Source organism: Gekko japonicus, unplaced genomic scaffold (assembly GCF_001447785.1).
Source record: "Gekko japonicus isolate JY-2015 unplaced genomic scaffold, Gekko_japonicus_V1.1 scaffold3282, whole genome shotgun sequence".
Classification (NCBI taxonomy): domain Eukaryota; kingdom Metazoa; phylum Chordata; class Lepidosauria; order Squamata; family Gekkonidae; genus Gekko; species Gekko japonicus.
Genome location: NW_015168755.1, coordinates 72,208 through 95,699, shown reverse-complemented (window position 1 = coordinate 95,699; position 23,492 = coordinate 72,208). Strand labels below are relative to the sequence as shown.

Sequence of the window (23,492 nt, the reverse complement as noted above, 5' to 3'; positions counted from 1 at the left end):
GTGGTTTTACAAGGATTAAAGTGACACTTCTTACAGCATTAAGTCATGTCTGACATCCTTCTTGAAGAACCTCTATTCACCCATAGTTGTGTTTTACAAATAATGATCTACGGCAAGGTGAATTCCACCTCATCACACACCACCCTTCCCCTCTGCCTGTTCAGAAGAACTTGCATAAAACAGCAGGCATCCAATCTCCAAGCACTATACCACAAATGCAATGCCATCCTAAGCAGAGTTACACCTTCTAAGCCACTTGACTTTAACAGAAAGATGGAACTCTGTTTAGGAAGGTACTTTTAAGGCTACCATCATAGATTTGTTTACAAGATTCTAAGCCCCACTGAACTCAATGCTTAGTTCTGAGTAAGCATGCTCAGGCTTCAGGACAGAAATTCTGTCTACTTTTGTTATATCCCATTAGATAAAGGAATGTTTCAGTTTAGCAGATGGGACTACCGTTACTTCAAGAATAGCAACCTGCAGATGAAGGAACTGAGGTTGTGACATGCCAATGACAACTGAAAACTACTTTTCATCATAGCATAATTTTACAAATATGGCATAATACAGGGTAAGAACTAGATATAATTGAAGTCTTGGATGCAGTGGTGATTTGTTGATGGAAAGAATGTCCATCAGTGGATAAGGACTTCCCTGCTTCTGCCTTCTTGCTGCAGTCCAAATGTCCCCCTGGGGACCCCAAGGAACAGCAGAGGGACAGCGGAAGTCTGCAGTGAGGGGGAGAATGGGCAAAAAACCCCACCTGCCAGTTCATTCACAGAAATTATCTACTAAATCCAAGCCAGAGAATACAAATGGGTATGCTAGAAGAGCCATGTAATACACTTGTACTGAAAACCTCAGCAATTACTTAAGTATACTTGGAATCTTGTGGGGTTGCAAAGCAGGATGGCAAGTTCTTCACTGTGGCAACAGGAGAGTTACAAGAACAGAACAGCATAAAGCTAGGACACTGGAAAAATCATCTTGCTTTTGAATAGCCTGGCAGTAATATGCCAAACTATGCACTATGAAGACTCAAGGATCTCAGTGGGCCTTGCTCACACAACAGGGTTCAACTTCAGGTTCACAACCCACAGGAGTCTTACAACAGAGTGATCCTGCTTCAAAGATGTTCTATAGAAGAGCTGATCAATGATCACAAGTTATTTGCCTACCTTAAAATACTGCACAAGGTCTCTACAAGTCACCTTCGAGCCACTGATCTCTTTTTCTACCAGATTTTCAGGGGCAAGCAGCAATGGAACCAGATTCTGTAGCTCGCTCTTAAAGTCTTCATCAATGTCTATCGGAATTAGTCACAGAACAGGAGGTGCAAGTTTTTTTGCAGTTAACATGAATCTCCTCTTCAGTTTCAGCAAAGAAGCTTAACATTTGAAATATGTCAACTCAAACTAGATATCCACAAATAAAAGGTAACACCTTAAAAGCATTAAATTATGAGTTAACAAGTTATTCTTCTAGAGGCAGCCAGAAGGAGTAAAATCATCCTTTGCTGTATCAGTTTATCAAAATGCTGCATATGTTTGGACCTAGGTTTCTCAGGCACAAGTGTTCACAAAAAAATTCAGTCACTTAATACAAGTGTTTGATGATGGGTACTTGGGTCAAGTTTGTTCTGACTGATAAACCTTCCTGGAGAGTGCATAGAGGCTGATCTTTAAGATATTACATAGCCATGTATTACAAATATGAGATAAATTCTCAAAGTGAGTGAAGACACAGCCGAAGGTTTTTTGCTAATGGGGCAGAGTTTTAAGGCTGCCAGTGTGCTCAAACTCTTTGCAGCATTTAATGACCAGTCTAAAGGGAAATTGACTTTTATTGCTTAATAATTATTTAAGGAGAGAAGCTTCATTGTTCAGAGTATCACATATGACTATTCAATACCAAATCATAACACATCTGCTATTTTAGTATATCAATTGTACCTCTGACTAGAATTGCTCAAATATTCTTTAGTAGGGGAAACAAACCCTGCACCCTCCAAAAAGCATCCTGTCCCTCCCATCAAGAAGAGATCTGTACAGTTATTATAGAACTGTGTACGTTTAAGTCTGTCATCTTTCACTACCTCCAGTGCACTCACATTCAAGTACAGTCTCTGCACAGACCCAGGACAGTGATATATCAAAGCCACTAATAGAAAACCTCCTACCATTTAACCTCCCATCGAAACTTGGATTAGTCGCAACTTTAAGACCAGGGTGCGGCAACAGGAAACAGCCAAGATTACAGAAACATGAGTGAATATGCCTCCTCACATTCTGAAGCTCTTCATGCTGATGGAGCTTTACCTAAGTGGAAACATACTTTTCAGAAAATGAAAGCGAGATTCCATTTGCACTGCAGTTTATTATATCAAATATTAATGTTTTAAAGTTTAAGCCATTATTAAAAGCCTTTTAATTCAAAACAATTTATGTCTTTTCAATTAAACTTTTCTACCAACACACATAATACATTCTTCTATATGCAGCAAGTAATATGGATTTAGTACAAAATGTAGCTTACCTGCAACCTCTTTTCTAGAAACTGTCTTCCTCCTTCTAAGCCATATGGATGTTCATAAGGATAGCTCCAATCTCTAATTAAGAACATTAGTGTCTATATGGGATATACACAGAAATAAAATAAATAACTTCTGGAAAAAACAGTGTTGGTAATCATACAGAAAGAAAAAACTGAATGCAAATCAAGACTTAAATTCAATTCTGAAAGAATTCTATACTAGTAGTACATTTAGTTATATGGGCACAGATGTACTCAAAATAAAGACAGTTTTGGGTTACAATCTATAAATCAATTCAAACTGGCTTGGTCTATTAATATTAATCATTTAGGAACATCTAAAAAGTGCTGAAGTGGACTACATACTACAAAAACAAGTCAGGGACCTAGGGCAAATCATGGCTCCCTGATGTACACTCTGCAAAAGGAAGATGCAAGCCACCTCATATACCACTTGGAAGTTAGCACACTCTACATTTAATGCTTATCTGATTCTACTACAACATGTTACTATCGCAAAAAAATAATAAAACAAAAAAACAAAACCGACTGTAGCAGGAATCATAGCATTACCTGAAATGGCTTTTGGTAAATTTCTTCCATAGCTAGCCTTCCGTACTCTGTGAACAACTATTAAGCGAAACCATTAAGAACGGCATTCAGAGAACTCAAAAAAGTAGCACTGCAGCACATTCCTCTTAGCACTGAATTTCAAGTACTTGCTCATTAAGTTAGACAAGTGGTGGCCCACAACACTTACAGGGGAATCCCATCTCACCTCCACTTTCTCACCTATAACTTCTTTCACTATTGGATTTTTGTGCAAACCTGTGGGCTGTTCCATATTTGTACAAACTTCCCCCCAGTTTGTACCCGGCACAAGCATGTGGATATTTTATTTACATGCTGGGAGTTGGACATAATAATCTTATGTAAGAGGATGAACATTTTCCTGTTAACCTTGCACCACCAAAATTCAAGATTTAAAGTACAGTTTCTTAATACTGCCCAGTTATCACTGAGCATTTCACCTGATGGCAGAAACCACAACCGATGCCTAACTACACACAGCATTTTGGGTTAGGCAGTTTGTAAGCTGTGTGGTGATGTACAACAGGGCCGGATCAATGAGAGAGCCAGTGGTTAAGAACTGCAGTCTCTAATCTAGAGAACCAGATTTGATTCCCCACTCTTCCGTATAAAGTCTGCTGGGTCACCTGGGTTACCTTGGGCCAATCACAGTACTCTCAGAGCTCTCTCACCCCACCTACCTCACAAAGGTGCCTGCTGTGGGGAGAGGAAGGGAAGGAGAGTGTAAACCACTTTGAGACTCCTTAAGGTAGAGAAAAGTGGGGTATAAAGCCTCCTCTTTATATAAAAAAAACTAATTTCACAAATATGTTGATAGGACCAAACTAGCAGTGACTGACCAGGAAAAACGTCTTTGGAGTCATGTTGGATAACTGAATTAAAGATTAGGAGTTATTAGGAAAGGGATACAGGGACTAACGGTACAGTGGTTGGCCTCCTTTTTTCACGGTCAGGGACGGAGGGTGGCACTGGGGGGTATGTTGATAGGACCAAACTAGCAGTGACTGACCAGGAAAAACGTCTTTGGAGTCATGTTGGATAACTGAATTAAAGATTAGGAGTTATTAGGAACAGTTATTAGGTACAGTGGTTGGCCTCCTTTTTTCAAGGTCAGGGACGGAGGGTGGCACTGGGGGGAGGAGTTGTCTTGGCAACACCCACTTGAATGTGGGGTGCCACAGGGTGCAATTCTTTCTCCAATGCTATTCAATATCTATATGTGCCTCCTTGCCCAGATTATTCGGAGATATGGGCTGGGCTGTCACCAGTACACTGATGACACCCAGCTCTACCTGCTAATGGATGGCCACCTGGGCTCTGCCCCTAAACATCTGGGCAGGGCATTGCCACACCTGGTTGGTTACAGCAGAGCAGACTGAAGTGTAATCCATTGAAGATGGAGGTCCTCAACCTGGGCCATGGGGGGCCAGGATTGGGCATCGGGCTCCCAGCCTTTGCAGGGGCCCAGTTGGTGCCAGCGCCAAAAGCAAAGCACCTGGGAGTGTTCCTGGAGGCCTCATTGTCTATGGAGGCCCAGGTCACTGCCACAGCCAGATCAGCCTTTTTCCATCTGAGGCGGGTCAGGCAGTTGGCCCCGTATCTCACCCCCCGTGACCCGGCTGCAGTCATCCATGCAATGGTCACTTCCAGGCTAGATTGTTAATCATCTCTACGTAGGGCTGCCCTTGACTCTGCTCTGGAAATTGCAGCTGGTGCAGAATGCAGCAGCACGGGTATTGATGTCGCTGCCTGTGTGGGCCCACATCTGTCCAGTGCTGTGTGAACTGCACTGACTGTCTATTGAATACCGGATCTGTTTCAAGGTGCTGGTTCTTACCTTTAAAGCCCTATACGGCCAGGGGCCTGCATATCTTCGAGACCGCCTCTCCCCATATGAGCCCCAGAGGGCATTGCACTCTTCAAATTGACATCTGCTGATGGTCCCTGGCCCTAGGGATATCTGACTTGCCTCAACTAGGGCCAGGGCTTTTTCAACCCTGGCCCCTGCCTGGTGGAATGAGCTCCCATCAGAAATTAGGGCCCTGCGAGAGCTTGTACAGTTCCTCAGGGCTTGCAAGACAGAGCTCTTCTGCCAGGCCTTCAGTTAAGGCAGCGGGTACCCAATTCAATCTGGCCTCCCCCCGATGAGTTGCTCTTATGTGTCTGCTGAAGTATAATTTATTTTAAAGTATTAGTCTTGTACTTATTTTATTGTATTTATTGTATGTATTTTGTTATTCTGTTTTTATGATGTAAATCCGCACTTAGCAGGTTATTATAGGTTGGAACCCACCCTGGCCCTGCTTTGTGGGGAGGGTGGGATATAGATTCAAGGAAATAAAATAAATAAATAAATAACAGCAAGTACTATAGTGCCCCTGAATAAGTCTATGATGTAGCAACATTTTGAATTCTATCTACAGGATATTGTACAGCTAACAGATGCCGGGGGGGGAGGGGGGAGATGCAGACAAGGGCAGCCAGAATGATCAAGAAAGAGCATGGTGGGACTTAAGTTCAAAGGAAATTATACCTCTCAATGCCACATGACGTAGTAATAGTCACTGCTTCAGACTGAATGTGTTTATTCCATTCTAAAGCAAGGAGGATTGGTCCATCAATGGCCACAACTGGTTAAATGGAGCATCCAGCTTGGATTTTGCACCTTGTTTTGGTTCACATTTTCTTCATCTGCTGCAGAGGCAGCTTCTCTCATACTAGGCATTTTATAGCCCCCTAGAAGACACTGGTCTTGCAGAAGCAGACATGTCTACTGCCTGAGGAATACATGCTCCATAGTGGAAGACTGCCTCCATGATAGACAAAGGAAGCAGGAGTGGAAAAAAGGTGTAGGATCCAAGGCTTCAGGTTCAGAGACCACGCAACTCTGAATTCTAAGACAATTAGCCAAGAATGTATGCCATTATTTACTTATTAAATTGGATTAGCTATTTATTTATTTTATTCAGTTTGTATCTCACCCTCCCTGCCAAGACAGGCTCAGGGCAACTCGCACAAGTACATAAATAAACATAATATAATCATTTAAAATCCTCCTAAAACATATTAATAAACATTGGAACAGAGTTAATGAGCAAGATTTATAAAATGGCTCAGACAACCGTATATTCCAATAATGCTAGGCCACCCTTCCCTACAAGTAGGGCTCAGGGCAGCTGACAATAAAATAGTACACAATATCCCAATTTAAAACTAAGCTAAAACAACCAATAAGTATCAATAGATAAAACAGTATATATATACAATCAACAGGATGGCGGGGGGAAATTCCAGGTCCCCAGCCTCTCTGGGGGGAGGGGTTACAAGGGATGGGGAAATGTATGGGAGTGTCAAAGAGCACCCCACTGCTGTCCTCAACCAAAGGCCCAGCGGAACATCTCTGTTTTACATGCCCTGCAGAAAGGTAACTCCTCTCACAGGGCACGGATGCCTTCTGACAGAGCGTTCTACCTGCCCTGGCCCTGGTCGAGGACAGGCGGACTTCTCTCAGGCCGGGGACCACCAGCAAGTTCTTATTTCCTGGGCGTAGTGCTCTTCCAGGGGCATAGTGGGAGAGGCAGTCCTGAAGGTATGTAGGTCCCTAACCACTAAGGGCCTTAAAGGTCAAAACCAAAACCTTGAACCTGATCTGGTGCTTTTAAATTAACATAACTAAGGCAAGAAAAAGCCTGTACTACATGTTCTACAGTCCCTACAGTGGCTTTAGCAAAACAGGCTGTTATAAACAAGTACTGTGTGTAAAAAACCCAAGCCTCCCTCCCAAAAGCAAGCAGAAGATGCTGCCTCTGAAGGAAGTATCACCCACTCCCCATACACAGGAGCTCTTTCTGCTCGTGCTCAATGGAGAATGGGATTTAACTCAACCTATGTGACCCGTTAAATGCCAACACAGAATACCAATCTGAATTCTACATCCAAATAGTGTAACAGAAAGCTAGTAAGCATGCCAGAAATATTTACCTGTAAATGCTGAAGATCATCTTCTTGGATGTTCTGTGATAAGTTGTATACCTACAAAACATGTTGGATTAGACAATACACATTGGTGAGGTCGCACTAAATCAGTTACTGAATAGGTAACCTTAGATTAGGTCTTTCTGCATCAAATTCCAGAGGGAACATTTGGCAACAAAAATGGAAACACATCTCTTTAAGAGAACAGCTGGTATGCAAGAGTTTTGTCCCAATCCATCTAAGGCTGTTATGTATTTGCTGGATCAGGAACTGCAGGCATAAATTAGATTCCAGTATTCTACAATTCCTCAGCAGCAGCAAGCACCCTGTTAAATCACCTCCTTGTGCACCCTGAGATGGTAACAGGGTGATGCTGGAGGAAATAAAACTGCGCTTGTAGCAACAGTGGCTCCCAATCTGCTTCCCCACCCCTTTCTTAAGACTATGAGAGGCCTATGGAGAAGAAAAAAAGCAACATAAGGAAGGGTTTCCACCAAGCCTCAGGCAACAGAGCCAATGAGGTGTTGTGGTTAATGCTGAACTAGGATTAGGGAGACTTTTATTCAAATTCCTACTCTGCTATGAAATTGGCTGGATGACCTTGTGCAAGTAATTCTCTTAGATTAATTTAACTCACAGAACTGCTGCAGGGATAAAATAAAGAAGGGAGAACCTTGCAGCCCTGAGTTCATGGAGGAAGGGTGGGATAAAGCCATAACAGAGACATCAGCTGACTCATTTGTTTTGGCAGCAAGCAACTACAAGCCATCCCAGTACCCATGGAGCCTCCAGCAGTTACAAAAGCAGCCTCATCCTCATAAGAAGGAACAGTAACTGCCACACCAACTGTCACATGTCACAATCTAATGCCGGGCGCAGTACAACAGAAGGGACAAGCTCCTTCCAAGTTTCAGGCAGTACTTTGGCTTGAGGCACTCCAAGAGCCTCCAAATCTCAGTTTAATTGCAAAACAAGACCCTATCCATCTTCTGGGAGAGGGGCAACACAGCTGGCAAGTACAAGTTTCAGCTTGCTACTTTCAAGTGCTGTCAGATACAACAAAATACAAGTATCATCCATTTACACTGCATTATTTTCAAATGTTTGGATACACATCCAGATTTTAGCACAGCTAGTACACCACCACAGCCTGAGCTAGGCAAGGCTGACACTCATTAATGTACACGTGCACTCACAGTTGTGGCTGCCACCTTGTGGAATGGCTAGCCTGAGGAGACCAGGAAGTCTCTTGCACTTCTACCACTCAGCAGACTGTGCAACAGAATGTTATGGGTAGTGTTTTTATAAGAGGAACAGGGATATAGTATAATGGAGTGGTTCAGGATATTATTTTTTATAAAAGGAAGAACAGGAAGGTAACCTATTCCAGAGTTTAGTGTAGTTCTCTTACTGTATTTTCTACTTTTGTGATTCCATTTCCTGCATTGTTTGTTACCTTATATGACACTTTTCCCTTCTGCATTGCTTTTCTAACTTTTGTAATCCTAGCTGTATTATGCTTTCTGGTTACATTGTTTCATATTGTGTGATTTGCCTTCAGTCTCTGTGAGAAAGGCAGACTACAAGTAAATAAATACGTAATCTTTTTGGCCAATATGGCTGTGGCAAAATCATGCAGTGGAAAGCCTTCATCTTATATTCAATAACTAGCATGAATGGGAAAAACCAGGAATATTAGAAAACATGTTGATGCAAACATTGAAGGACAACAAGTTCCACACTTTCTTTAAACAGTAGATTGTCATGAATTTTGATGTAACATCTCAAATTAGGTCACTGAAGTACCTTCCCAATCCTATTGCTTCCCGGAGACCAAGCATGATCACATTTGTGTTCACTGTGTTGTAAATGTCTCAGATGTCTTAACATATTACTGAATTTGCCCTTCAGGAGTGAATTGTGAGGTGCCAGAGAAGCGTACACTGGCACACTGCTTCCCAGGTCATAAGAAAATTTCCAGGGTAAGGAGGTATTATGTATAAAATGTGGTGTTATTCTAGAAAGGCTACAAATTCTTGCCATGAGCATGTTCTCAATGGAATAACTTAATTAACCTAAATTTCAGATCATGAACCTACACTAACATTACATAGTAAAATAGCAATTACCATCTTTAAGAGACTATATATTATAATGCAAGGTTCTTAATGCCCCTAACACATCATCAGATGGGTCCTATATGAGGTGGTCCTTAAATGTTTCTGATTGTTATGTCCTCTTAAAACTGCAGCAGGAGAGAGAGAGAGTTTACCAGCACTACAGAAAAAAAAAAAACAAACAAACTAAGCAAACTGAACATGTGTTTTGCCTATCTGATTTGCAAGCCAAAGACGCATTTTGAAGCAACAGCCCTTGGGAAGCCAATTTAAGGACTGTCACCTCTTAGAATAGCTAACCTTACCTGGACTGAACTTGTCATGGTGCTCAGAGCAAATACAGTTGCACAGTCTTTGATAGTTGATTGGCTATCAAAGGCACCTTGGGTATCCATTAGTAATACAGCAACCTAGAAAACAAGGTTTTTAAGAAAGCAGAATCAATTGAAAGCTGTTCTCATTAACTGTACTGAAGTTTCTTGGTTTCTGCAGGCAACTAAATTGAGAGAAAGTATCTATACAGCCATCTAGATCAACCTTTTACTAGCGGTCTACGGAGAAGTTAAGAATTAGGAAATAAATAAAACAAAAAACACGATCTGCCCCCAAAGCCTGGGAATACGCTCTGATCTAGAACAGTGAACTAAAAGCTATCAATATATGCACCAATTCACAACACTCAATGATGTACTAACGCCATAGGTTAGTTGTGTTGGCTTGTGTTGGCTCCTACTGTCTTTTCCACTGGAATGTTCCTCCCAAAAAGCTTTCTGTTAATACAGGAGGCTTTTCAAATAGAGGAAGTTCGTGTGCTGGTGGAATGGATTGGTAGGGATCTAATCCAATATAGTCTTGATAAGTGTTAATAAGTACATCATTGCACTGCTGTGATACTACTACAAATTTTACTGTTAGGATTACTTAAGGCATCCAGCTATGTGATTATAGTACTTACGTTTCCTCATCATATACACATAAGAAAAATGTGAACAGTAGACTTGTTTCCATAGATTAGGGGTGGCCAAACTGTGGGCTCTTTCACACATATAGTACGACTCCCAGCAGGGCAACTGGGGAATCTAAATATCATTAGCAAACAAATATCATTGGACAAATAAATATCATTATTTGCTTTTACCCATTTTGTTATTATTTTGGGCAGTCTCATTTAATGTTAATAAAAAGGAAATTTGTATATTTTCCAATAAAAACGTGTAATATTTGTTCATGTCTTGCAGCTCTGAAACATCTGACATTTATTCTATGTGGCACTTATGTTAAGAAAGTTTGGCCACCCCTGCCAAAGATCATGGTCCAGACTAAAACACAGCTTCTTACTAGTAAGAATGTAACTCCTACCTATCCAAGTGTGTATTGGGTCAAAATGTTGCTGTACAGCAATGTTTTAATCTTGCTTTTACCTCATGTGCTGGTTCCCTCCCATCACTTAATCATGAACCAAGCCATTTGGGAGCCAAATCAACTAAAGGCTTCCTGTGGAATGCCAAAGACAGAGGGATGGGTAAACGAAAAGACTGATAACATACCAGCAGGTATTTACATGGTTACATTACAGCCAAGGACAGTGGGAAATGTATGATGCTGAACACAGTAGGTGTGCATGCATACTCTGAATCAAGTTAGGATTTTGAGCCTAGAACATTGTAGATAAAGGAAAAAGGACTCTGTTTGCAATTCTCAGACTAATGGTGTATTAAGCACTGCCGTGGACATATAGAAGCCAACACACCTAGGCAAGCCAGAGAGTTATACACAGGCCTCACACTCCAAAACAATCTTTAGAGGAACTTCTCTTTAAATGAGAGGCAGCCAATTCTACTGCCTGCATTTCCTTGAGAATTACTGACAATACAATATACCAATCTCATCAAGAGTCCAGAGTTAACTGATTTTGCAACTTTAAATGCCAACTGCCAATTGGGCAACTTTGTTGCAAATATCCCCTGGACTCCAATTACCTTGGCACTTTGATCCCTTCAAAGGGGTTTTCAGAATGTTAAGATACTAAGAAGAATTATACCTTTTTATCCAGATATCAACAAGTCTTTAGATCTCTATTCAGTATCTGGAACTTTTTATCCAGATATCAACAAGTCTTTAGCTCTCTATTCAGTATCTGCAAGGTATATATTTGTCTATTTGCCAGGTTTCAAAAGCCAAAACAGAATTAATGTAGACATTTCATGTTGAATTGACTTTTTTATTATTCAGTGCAGACCTGGACATCAACAGGGCCACAAACTATGCATAACAGAATTGTTCAGGAGAGCATGTCTCCTTATCCTATTGATCAAACTGACTTATATTATGCAGCAGTAGAAAAGAGTAAGATTCCAGCAGCACCTTAAAGACTTAACAAAATTTGTAGCAGGGCAAGTGACTCACAAAAGCTCATACCTTTGATACAAATTTGCTAGACTTTAAAGTGCTACTGGATTTTTCCTTTTTTCTACTGCTACAGACAAACACGGCTACCCATCTTGATCTCTCTTATATTATGTAATCTGCCTTGAGTATCAGTGGGAAAGGCTGACCTTAAACAAATAAAATAACAACAAACAAGTAATTAAACTTTACCTTTGTGCCATTGGGCTTGTCAATTACAAACACTTCACTCCAAATCTGTATGCCAGTTGTCTCTCTTTCACATCCTCCTCTCCACGTAAACCCAGTCAAGGGATCATGGTTTCCTCCTATCCAAGAGGATGAATTCTGTAAGAAGTTACATATTTATTTAGCGAGGTAAGGGGCTCTTTTAGGCAATTTTACAGCTGTATGTGTAGTTCTTGGACTAACATGGCAACAGCATATTTAATTCAAAGATGAAGTTTCAATTCTGATGGCCTCCAATACCAGTTAAAATTGAGGGTGATCTTGGAACATTCACTTCATTCTACTATATTTCTAAACTTTCCTCAACAGCTGGACATTTTTGGTTACACTTACTTAAGAACACTGACCTTACCACCTTAAAGTTCAAATAAATCTAGATGAAGTTGAGAAATGTGGAGGCAGGGTCAACGACACAACGATGGCAGACGCCTTTCCCAGCTCTCTGGGGAGGTGTACCACACAGCAGAGAGGGGGAGAGGCGCAGATTGCTCTGGGCTTCCATGGGAATTCAGGGAGAACTTCGAAGCCATAGGGCTTTGAGGGTGAGCCTCTTTTCCTGCTAATGGCAGGGGAATGGAGGCTCCCCTCCGCCCTGACGGTCCCCCTCGCTGACTGCGTCCTCTTAGCAAGGCCACAAGCTGTGTCAACCTGATCAGGCACAGGAGATCTAGCGGAGGAGCGATTAAGAGCGAGGTCAAGATAAGACCGACAATGAATGTGAGTTAAGGAGCGAACTGTGAGTGAAAATTAGCGATTTGTCTTCAGAAGAGAAAAACCCCTCCCCCTCAAAGGAAAAACTTTCTGAGCGATAGCATGCTGAGAGAGGGACACCTCTCAATGCATTTGCATAAACAAGGAGGGGGAGGGAGAGAGAAATTATTGTAAACGGATACATGAAGCGAAATCCCCCCCCCCAAAATCCTTTAAGCGATTGGAGGGGGTGCCTCTTTGACGCGTTCACATAAATGGAAGAGGGGAGGGGGAGAAAGACAGTTGTAAACTGATACTTCTGAAAGACTTTATTTGCAAGCGAGTAAGCCTGTTGTGGGAGATTTCCATGAGCTTTTAACAGCGTATACGATTTGCAGAGCCAGGAAGAAAGAGACTTTATTGAAACTAAAACGTTGAAACGGCAGATTTAAAAAAAAAAAAAGATGGCGAAAACTCTGAGGAGAAGAAGGGAAGTTGACTTCACTGCACTAGTAGCAGAAGCCATCAAGCCAATCTTGGAGCAACTTGTTGGTATTAACCAGCAGCTGGCCAAGATAAATCAACAATTTGTGTCTCGGCAGCTCCGGGAGGCGAGTGGAGAAAAAATGGAATTGAGGGCTCTCAAAGCGAATGAGATAGACACTAAATTAAGCAGTGATCTCAATGAGAAAAGAAGAAAAAGTATAAGAGAAACAGGAGAAATGTACAAGGATTTGACTTCTTCTCTGCGTGTGTGCTTAGAAAGTGTCATCTTAAAGTTTACTGGAAAAAAGGAGCTGGAGGTACCCTTCATAATCAAGAAACCTTTGAGAAGCCACTGGACCCCGAGACCAGAGCGAAAGAGGCTTAAGACTAGCGGTTCTATTCCTTTCGATGGAAGAAGATTGGGCTGCAGTGAACGTCTAAGAAGATATCAAGAATTTAGAGAGTTTTAGTATAGATGTAAAGGCGGAAGGACTTTGCAAATTGCCTTTATGAAACAAGCTGGAGGAGATGCTCGGGAAATCTTCTCATAACAAGTAACAATCTAACATATCAGCTTAGAAAGACAGGATTCTCACAAAGTATACTGTTTATAGAAAGGGTTTTTTTATAGGGTTTTTTGTGTGTGCGCACGCACACACACTTGCATGCCTGGAATTCACGGTGACTTCTGGCGACTCCTAGCAGGGTTTGGACATTTCAGAGAGGTGGCTTTATTGCCTGCCTCTGCTTCTGGAGCCCTGGTATTCCTTGGAGGTCTCCCTTCCAATTACTTGCCAGGGTCAGCCCTGCTTAGCTTCCAAGATCTGACGAGACTGGGCTTGCCTGGGCTATCCAGGTCAGGGCCTGAAATGTGAAAAGAAGTTTTGATTGTACCCTTTCACCCAGGCTATTCCGGCCCTCAAACATTTGTTACAAGTGCTTGTATTAAACACACAATCTGCAAAGTCAAATCATCTCCCACTGGAGGTATTTTAGTTAATGGCCTCAGTTACAGAATATTGCCTCTTGTATTCTTCCTGAAAATATTTCTACTGCACAAATGGGGCTTGATCCATTCACACTATAAAAATGTTGTGTTAATTCCAGCAGAGTTGTTCTCTCTCCAATATATGTATAGGCACAATGAGAAGTTAGGAGTTGTGGGCTAATCTCCTATTTCCCCACATATCTTGTCATAACAGCTGCACTCATTTCAGTAGGGGAACAACATCACAGTCCTCCATGTACAGGTACTGCATCTGTAGCGCACCCCTCTGTATCCACAGTAATTTTCTCCACCAATCTTAAGGATTCATAAAGGAAGAGTTCAAAATTACGCAAGAGCTGGTCATGAAGAGGCAACAGCTAGCACTGACTTGGGACCAGTACACTTAACTCAGGCTTGGTCCTACTAGCACCCAAGACAATACGGGATGGCTATAGATATTTTTACTTCCAGCAGTCTAAAGCCAGCTAGTGTGATATTTAACTAAGCAGCATCTTCTGTAGAGTATCTCCATGTGATTTTAACTTATGAGTTTGAAGTCTTTAACAGTATTTGCATATTTGCCAGGTCAAGCAACTGATGTGATTAGGAACACTTTCAATTCCTTATATTTCTTTAAGTCCAAAAGCCTTGAAGGTTGATATTATATTTCTAAGGCTTTGTTGCAGTAATAGAATTGATAAGCATATCTAGTAGTAAAGTGGTTGGCCCCTATATGAATGACAAAAAGCAGCAAAAAAGCCCACCCACAGACAAGGTAGGGGTGTCTACATACTCAGGGAGCTCCACAGGTATGCAAAAAAGTAAATTTGTAAAATTAGCCAAAGAACATACCTATCCAGCCACCAAAAGCCTGATGAGAACTCAGTATTCTCTAGGACCACAGAATGCTGAGAAACAGTTAAAGAGGAAAAAAAGATGGGGAAGTTAATTTTTCAAGCTCCTGAGAGCTTACAGAATCCTGGAGGGGAATTTCTAGATTGTTCCTGCATACACTGCAATTCCTTGTGAACTCCTAAACTTGTGCAGATTACACACAAAACCATCTGTCTGTCAATTCCTAGTTGTATTAATGATGAAAAGATCCTAAAGGATCCTTGCCTAAAGGATCTTGCATCATATAGGACCTTTTTGGGTTGAACACAAACAAGTGTCCTCTGACAGACCTTCACAATGGTTCTGTGTGCACAAGAGAGGCCATAAACTATTAGAAGCAGAGGCACAGGTTTTTCACCAGTCCTTTCAGTATGTTGTCTAAGTAATGTCAGCCCCCCTAGTCACTGAAACACGGGAGACTGATTCCCTGCTGCCCTTGCTGTGGGTCTACAACACAGAGTTAGCTAACTAGACAATCTTGATAGGTGCAGCAATCTAAGCAGCCACTGCCTAGTGAATCAGACCTTTACTAATGCATACTTTGACATGTACAGTCTTTCCTGAGCAGCTGCCTGCAGTCACCTGGAGATATTCCGATTAAAACATGATTGATGCAATTATGTGCTCCACTACTGAGCTCTTTCTGGTCAGTTCCTTTATGGCTGCACCCAGCTGTCACAAAATATGACCCTAGTTAATGGCCACTTTTGCATGATCCCTCTTCCCCCTGACATGTAGACTGAAAAGTCTTCTACTAATAACATGTGAAGTCCAAAACTGGGCACTTGGACAAACTGGAGTTTTCCCACAAACTTCAGTTCTAAGTAACTACTGTTTAGAATCCTAGGTTGCAGAGAAGAGTTAAATTCTAGCTTGTACAGATGCCAGGTTAACAATTAATTGGAACTGAAGGTTTCCACTAGCAATATCTCTGTGCTACACAAGGGAAGGAATGTAAGCATAGCTATTAAAACAGATAATCCCTGTTCTGAAAAACTATATTCAAATGCTGTAATGAAGAATGGAACGCAAATCATTTTACTGACAACTGTAAAACTCTAGAGACACAGAAAGGTTACTAATTCTTAAGGTAACCCATAATCAACACATTTTTTGAGGCAGGTAACAGAAAATCATTTTACTGACAACTGTAAAACTCTCAGAGAGACACAGAAAGGTTACTAATTCCTAAGGTAACCCATAATCAATACATGTTTTGAGGCAGGTAACAGGAATTCTTACACCTTCCTTTTGGAAAAGTTTCAGACATACCGCAGATCTCATGCTGAACAAAGAACCACTTTGCTTCAAAAAGGAAGCTGGTATGATAAACTGTCCAGTAAAAGACTGAGTCATACAGACTTCTTCATAAGACAGAGAGGAAGTATAGCTATATTTTTCAGCTATCAAAATGGCCACTTTGAAATGTTACAATCTGGAATGTATCACTGGGAGTTAACTTTCTACTGAATGCATTCAGAACTAGTAGTAAACTAACCAGAGGTACATACTGTTGTAAGTCACCTAAATAATCAAGATATGCTTAAACTAATGTTGACATTAAAGCTATTTTTAAGCTAACTCCCAAGCAGTTGTTCCCACTAAGGAGCCTCATTGTCAGAGTGAAAATATGCACAAGTCTCCACCAACAATGTTTAAGTCTAAGAGATAAGCAACTGTGGACAGCTTAGAGGGAACATTGGTCTCCACCAACAATGTTTAAGTATAAGAGATAAGCAACTGTGAAAATATAAAATGCTGTTGATACCAGAACTACAGTTTTCCAGTCCCAGGGTCTGATCATAAAGCGTAACAATAAAGTTTAATTCACTAAGTCAAAAACCTGGAGAGGAAATCCTTCTACTGTTAAAAATTACAATAAAACCTAGTTATGCTCAAATTACTGAATTAATTTTGAACAGCCACCCTTTAAGACACTCACCTGGTTGTACATATACCTAAGCATAAAGTCCAAGAGAAAGGATTTGCCTTTACGGAATGCACCAGCTACAGAAACGACAACTATATTGAGATCTTTTATGTGTTCCTGAAGCAAGATTCTCTCCAATGCTGGTTCATCCAGTTCAAAGTTATGATCATCTTCATGAGCAAGAACAATCTGCATCGGACCTGGCTTCTCTGTAACCACCTCATCATCTAAATCCAAAAAGGCATTATCTTCTGCATCCACATAATTTTCCCCTAGGAAATAAAATTTTAATACATTAGATGTACATTTCCAAATGTATACACCATAGGCTGACAACACTATATAATACATTAGAGAAGATTTAAATATGCTAAGAGTGATGAAACATAAAACTTTACTGAGAATGACAACTTCTCAGGTAGTTTTAGGACAGTTACATAAATAAGTTATGCTTTCCATCACAGAAATTTACTTACCCTCATCATAAGATCTAAGATATTGTTTGAAACTGGGAAACAGCTTTCCCTGTTTCATTTAGCAACTGAACTAGCAGGTATTTCAGTATGCATTAAAAGCCACAAAGTAAAACAAGGTTGGCGGTGTCAAAAGACTAGTTGTCTGATGGCTAATTAAAGGACTACAGAATGCACTGCTTTCAAGACCCATAATCATACATGCTAAGGGCTGCCAGGAAAACTAAGACAAAAAATGTTCAGCCTGCTTGCTAAGTTTTCCACAATCTCATATATTGCCAGGTTGATCCCTCTCTGTATCATCTAAATGAGGCGCAGATTCCCTCCTGCATATGACATCTCTCAAGCTGGTTTTACCTTACTAAATTTGATCCCATAGCACATTTGCTGAGAATGCAAGCACCCCTGCTCAGTTACAGAAATTTGGACTTCCTCTTGTGAACTAACTTCAAGTCTTGTATTATATTGATCCCTGACTGGCCATTTGCTGAAGGACTGCCAAGTAATTACTAGTATCCTCTATATATTTCTGCAAGTGCCATGTTAAATCTTTTGGTGACTAGCTTAACTGCAGAAAGATTCTTCTAGAACAGGCGTATCCAACCTTTCCAGGCCTGGCAACAACTGGGCTACAAGCGCATGACAGACAGGAGTTATTACTTCACTGGTGTCAAGGCCTGGACTGTGAGGAGCACCACCAAGACCAATGGGAAAACAAAAATATAAGGCAATCATTCAGAAGAATACCACAGTGAAGAACAAGCTAAAGATCTGAGCCACGGAGTAATCCTTTCTACTACTGAGTGCTCCATTCCTAGAAGCCAGCATGACGTAGCATCCAGATGTCCCGAGAAGGAACCAGGCTGCTGGCGCTTAAAATCAAAAAGGTGGCAGAGCAGTTTTTAAACTGAATATTGGGGGAAAGCCGACAGGAGATGAAAAGTCTCTGGTTCGGGTTGGCTCATCTCAGAGAGATGAGGGGGTACCTGTTGCTTTTCTACAGGGAGGTGGATTGAAATTGTCCACTGAGACCATGGCTAGTGACATGGACTGCCTGACAAGGTCTCGAGATTGCAAGAGGAAGGTGGCAGGCTTAACCAGTATGGGAAATTACAGCTGTTTCTATACAAATGCTCGAAGTGTCCGAGGTAAAATCGGGGAGTTGGAGTGCTTGGTGTCAGAGGGAAAAATAGACATTGTGGGTATTTCAGAAACTTGGTGGGATGAGGAAAATCAGTGGGATACGGTGATTCCCGGTTATATATTATATCGGAAGGATAGGGGGGGAAGGGTTGGAGGTGGGGTGGCTCTGTATGTCAGAGAGGGTATAAAGTCCAGAAAGATCGAGAGGCTAAGAGAATTGGATTCGCTTCTTGAAGTTCTGTGGGTTGAAATAGGGGGGCCAAAAGGAAACTTAACACTGGGAGTTTGTTATCGCCCACCGGATCAAAAGATAGAGGAGGATTATAAAATGATGAATGAATTAAAGATAGCAGCTAGACAAAAACACTGTGTCGTAATAGGTGATTTTAACTACCCACACATTGATTGGGTCAATATGTGTTCTAGTCGAGAGAAAGAGATTGAGTTTCTAGACACTCTAAATGACTGTGCTATGGAGCAGATGGTCATGGAACCTACCAGGGGAGAGGCGATCCTTGATTTGGTCCTAAGTAACACTCAAGACCTGGTGAGAGATGTAAAAGTGATTGCACCGCTTGGGAACAGTGATCATAATGTTGTTGAGTTCAACATTTGTACAAATAGGGAATTGGCCAAAAAGACTCACACAACCACTTTTAACTTTAAAAGGGGTAATTTTTCTGATATGAGGGGACATGTGGGGAGGAAACTGAAGGGAAAAGTAGAAAGGGTCAAAACCATTGGGGAAGCTTGGAAACTGTTTAAAACTACAATTCTAGAAGCTCAAATAAAATATATTCCGCAGGTTAGGAAAGGCACAAACAGGTATAAGAAAAAGCCTACATGGTTAACAAACAAAGTAATGGAAGCTGTAAAAGGTAAAAAGGATTCCTTTAAGCGGTGGAAAGCTAGTCACAGTGAGGCTGATAAAACAGAACACAGGCTATGGCAAATAAAATGCAAGTCTGTGGTCAGGCATGCAAAAAGGGAATATGAGGAGCATATAGCAAAAAATGTAAAGACCAACAATAAAACTTTCTTCAAATACATTAGAAACAGGAAACCAGCCAGGGAGGCAGTGGGGCCCTTGGATGACCAAGGGGTAAAAGGAGTACTGAAGGATGATAGGGAAATGGCTGAGAAGCTAAATGCATTTTTTGCCTCCGTCTTCACTGTGGAAGATGAGAGGTGCTTGCCCACTCCAGAGCCGCTGAGTTCGGGAGGGGTGTTGAAAGACCTGAGTCAGATTGAGGTGACGAGAGAGGAGGTCCTAAAACTGATAAACAACTTAAAAACTGATAAATCACCAGGCCCAGATGGCATACATCCAAGAGTTCTGAAAGAACTCAATTGTGAACTTGTGGATCTCCTGACAAAAATATGTAATCTCTCCTTAAAATCAGCCTCCATTCCTGAGGACTGGAAGGTAGCTAATGTCACTCCCATCTTTAAAAAGGGTTCCAGAGGAGATCCGGGAAATTACAGGCCAGTCAGTCTGACGTCGATACCGGGTAAATTGGTGGAAACCATTATTAAGGAAAGAATTAGTAGGCACATAGATGAACAAAACCTATTGAGGCAGACTCAACATGGGTTCTGTAAGGGAAGATCTTGTCTCACTAACCTGTTAATGTTCTTTGAGGGGGTGAACAAACATGTGGACAAGGGGGATCCAATAGATATTGTTTACCTTGACTTCCAGAAAGCTTTTGATAAAGTTCCTCATCAAAGGCTCCTAAGCAAGCTCAAAAATCATGGGATAAAAGGACAAGTCCTTTTATGGATCAAAAACTGGCTAATTAATAGAAAACAGAGAGTGAGTATAAATGGGCAGTTCTCCCAGTGGAGGGGTGTAAGCAGTGGGGTACCACAGGGATCAGTACTTGGTCCACTGCTTTTTAACTTGTTCATTAATGATTTGGAGTTGGGAGTAAGCAGTGAAGTGGCTAAATTTGCGGATGATACGAAGTTGTTCAGGGTGGTGAAAACCAGTGAGGATTGTGAGGCACTCCAAAGGGATCTGTCAAAGTTGGGCGAGTGGGCGTCAACATGGCAAATGGGGTTCAATGTGGCCAAGTGCAAGGTGATGCACATTGGAGCCAAAAATCCTAACTATAAATACACGTTGATGGGGTCTGAACTGGCAGAGACTGATCAAGAGAGAGATCTTGGAGTTGTAGTAGATAACTCACTGAAAATGTCGAGACAGTGTGTGACTGCAATAAAGAAGGCCAATGCTATGCTGGGGATTATTAGGAAGGGTATTGTAAACAGATCAGCCAATATCATAATGCCGCTATATAAATCAATGGTGCGACCTCATCTGGAATACTGTGTGCAATTCTGGTCACCACACCTTAAAAAGGATATTATAGCTTTGGAAAAAGTGCAGAAAAGAGCAACTCGAATGATAAAAGGGTTGGAACACTTTCCCTATGAGGAACGGTTAAGGCGCTTAGGGCTCTTTAGCTTGGAGAAATGATGACTGAGGGGTGACATGATTGAGGTTTATAAGATTATGCATGGGAAAGAGCAGGTAGAGAAAGAGGTACTTTTCTCCCTTTCTCACAATACAAGAACTCGTGGGCACTCCATGAAATTGCTGAGCTGTCGGGTTAGAACGGATAAAAGGAAGTACTTCTTCACCCAAAGAGTGATTAACACTTGGAATTCACTGCCACAGGAAGTGGTGGCAGCTACAAGCATGGACGGCTTCAAAAGGGAATTAGATAAGCATATGGAGCAGAGGTCCATCAGTGGCTATTAGCCACAAGGTATAGATAGGGGCTCTGGGGCAAGTGATGCTCTGTTTTCTTGGTGCTTGGGGGGTGGTCAACAGTGGGAGGGCTTCTAATGTCCTGGCCCCACTGGTGGACCTCCTGATAGCACCTGGTATTTTTGGCCACTGTGTGACAGAGTGTTGGACTGGATGGGCCTTTGGCCTGATCCAACATTGGCGTCTCTTATGTTCTTATATAGGAATAGATCGAAAAAGAAATAAAAATTTAGGCATTATAAAGTTCTTTATTATGTGATTTCAATCTGGCCATGAAAAGGATTTATAATGCCATGAGTGTAATTGTAACCTAATTTCTGAGAAGGATTTCCTGAAGTTAAATTTATTAATATCTTTCACTAAGGTTTAGTGGAATACATACCCCTAGATATTTAAAATAATCTTCAACCCATTTGTAAGAGTGATGTACCTTAATCTTTTGTTCCAGAGCCGATGTAAGAAAAATAGGGTATAATAATGTTTTTGAGGAGCTAAATGTAAGTCCACAGCTCACACATTTTTGTCTTAGCTCAGGAATTTTAACTTCCACCTATTTTTTCTCCACATTCATCTAAATCTAATTCAGCTTTCCTTATGATACGTTCTGCTCACAGAATGAAGAGGTACGGAGATAAAATAGATCCTGATCAGACACGTTTGCCAATTGGAAACCATTCTGTTTCTCCATGTTCGGTTCTAATAGCAGTTCTTACAGTCTGCAGTACAGATTGCACATCAAAACAATCAGATGTTGTGGCACACCCATTTAAGACCAACCATGATTTCATGATCCACACAGTCAAAAACTTTGCTGTAATCTAGGAAACACAAGCTGATTTTCTTCTGAAATTCTCTCATATGCTCCAGTAAGCAACATAAATTTGCAACATGATCTCTAGTGCCTCTTCCTTTTCTGAATCCAGCTTGAACATCTGGCATTTCTCATTCCACATATGGTAACAGTCTTTGTAAGATTCTGAGCACCATTTTACTTGACTTAGCCATAGTGATCCATGCACTGGTCACCTCCAGGCTAGACTACTGTAACTCGCTCTATGCAGGGCTACCCTTGAAACTACAGCTGGTCCAGAATGCAGTGTTCTTTGCACGTGTTCTCAATGGAACACCTTTCAAAGCCCATATCCAACTGGTGCTCCACCAGCTGCACTGGATTCAGTAAATACCAGATCAGGTTCAAGGCTTTATGTTGATCTTTAAAGCCCTAAACGGCCTGGGACCAGCATATCTCCAGGACAGCCTCCCTTGGTGTGCCCCCTAAAGAGCACTATGCTCCAGTCATAACAATCTTCTGGTGATCCCTGGGCCAAAGAATGCCCAGCTGTCCTCAATCAGAGACAGGGCCTTTTCAACCCTGGCCCCAGCCTGGTGGAATGTTCTGCTGGATGAGGTCTGGGCCCTGCAAGTTCTGGTGCAGTTCTGCAGGGCCTACAAAATAGAGTTGTTTCACTAGGCCTATGGTTGAGGACAGCAACGGTCTGTCCATCTTAAATTGGCCTCCCTTCCTCCTCCCCCTTTTCCCTCTCTCCCCTTTTGCATATTAGGCGGACCTCAGGATATTTCCCCAGGAGGAGAAATATCTACTACCCTGTTTCCCCGAAAATAAGACCTATCCAAAAAATAAGCCCTAGCAGGATTTCTATGCATTTGTGGTATAAGCCCTAGTGTGTCTTCTTGAGAAAAAATAAATATAAGACAGTGTCTTATTTTCGGGGAAACACGGTAGCTGTGTCAGAGTTGTTATTTTATTGAATTTATGGTGTTATAGAATTATTTGATGTTTGAATGTTTTTAAGAATGTTGTGACCCACTCGGAGCCCTGCAGTACAGGGGAGGGAGGCCTATAAGTTGAATAAATAACCATAAATAAGTTGTGTGAGAAATTAAAGTGATAGTCTGATTGTTTGTTGCTGCAGTCTTTGACAACTTCTTTTTTTCAGAACTGGAATGTAGATTGAGCATTTCCAGTCTGCAGGCCATGGTTTATTTTCCATATTTGTTGGTATATTCTTGTTTCTGTGGAATTGTTATTACCTCTTGCTTTTATTTATTTTACTTATTTATTTTTATTTATCATTCGACTTGATATACCGCCCTAACCCCCGTAGGGGTCTCTGGGCGGTTTACAATTCTTGGGTGCTAGTCACCTATATCAACCCTAAATATGGACACATCAGTTCAAGGGAGGGGCTGCCTATCGGCACCCTGGTGGAGGCTTGGTGTCGTTCACTTTTCCCCGGCT

The 23,492-nt window shown here is 41.5% G+C and overlaps 1 protein-coding gene across 1 annotated transcript in view; it reads right to left on the bottom strand.

Annotated features, from left to right (window-relative positions):
* ATL2 (atlastin GTPase 2) overlaps positions 1 to 23,492 on the bottom strand; it is a 49,885-nt gene that overhangs the window by 7,900 nt on the left and 18,493 nt on the right. The window contains exons 2-9 of the mRNA XM_015415651.1: positions 16,853 to 17,112; positions 11,817 to 11,951; positions 9,524 to 9,628; positions 7,108 to 7,158; positions 3,109 to 3,165; positions 2,539 to 2,631; positions 2,183 to 2,321; positions 1,182 to 1,309 (exon numbers count right to left, since the gene is read on the bottom strand). Of these exons, the coding sequence (XP_015271137.1) occupies positions 1,182 to 1,309; positions 2,183 to 2,321; positions 2,539 to 2,631; positions 3,109 to 3,165; positions 7,108 to 7,158; positions 9,524 to 9,628; positions 11,817 to 11,951; positions 16,853 to 17,112 (968 nt within the window). The remainder of the gene's footprint in view (positions 1 to 1,181; positions 1,310 to 2,182; positions 2,322 to 2,538; positions 2,632 to 3,108; positions 3,166 to 7,107; positions 7,159 to 9,523; positions 9,629 to 11,816; positions 11,952 to 16,852; positions 17,113 to 23,492) is intronic.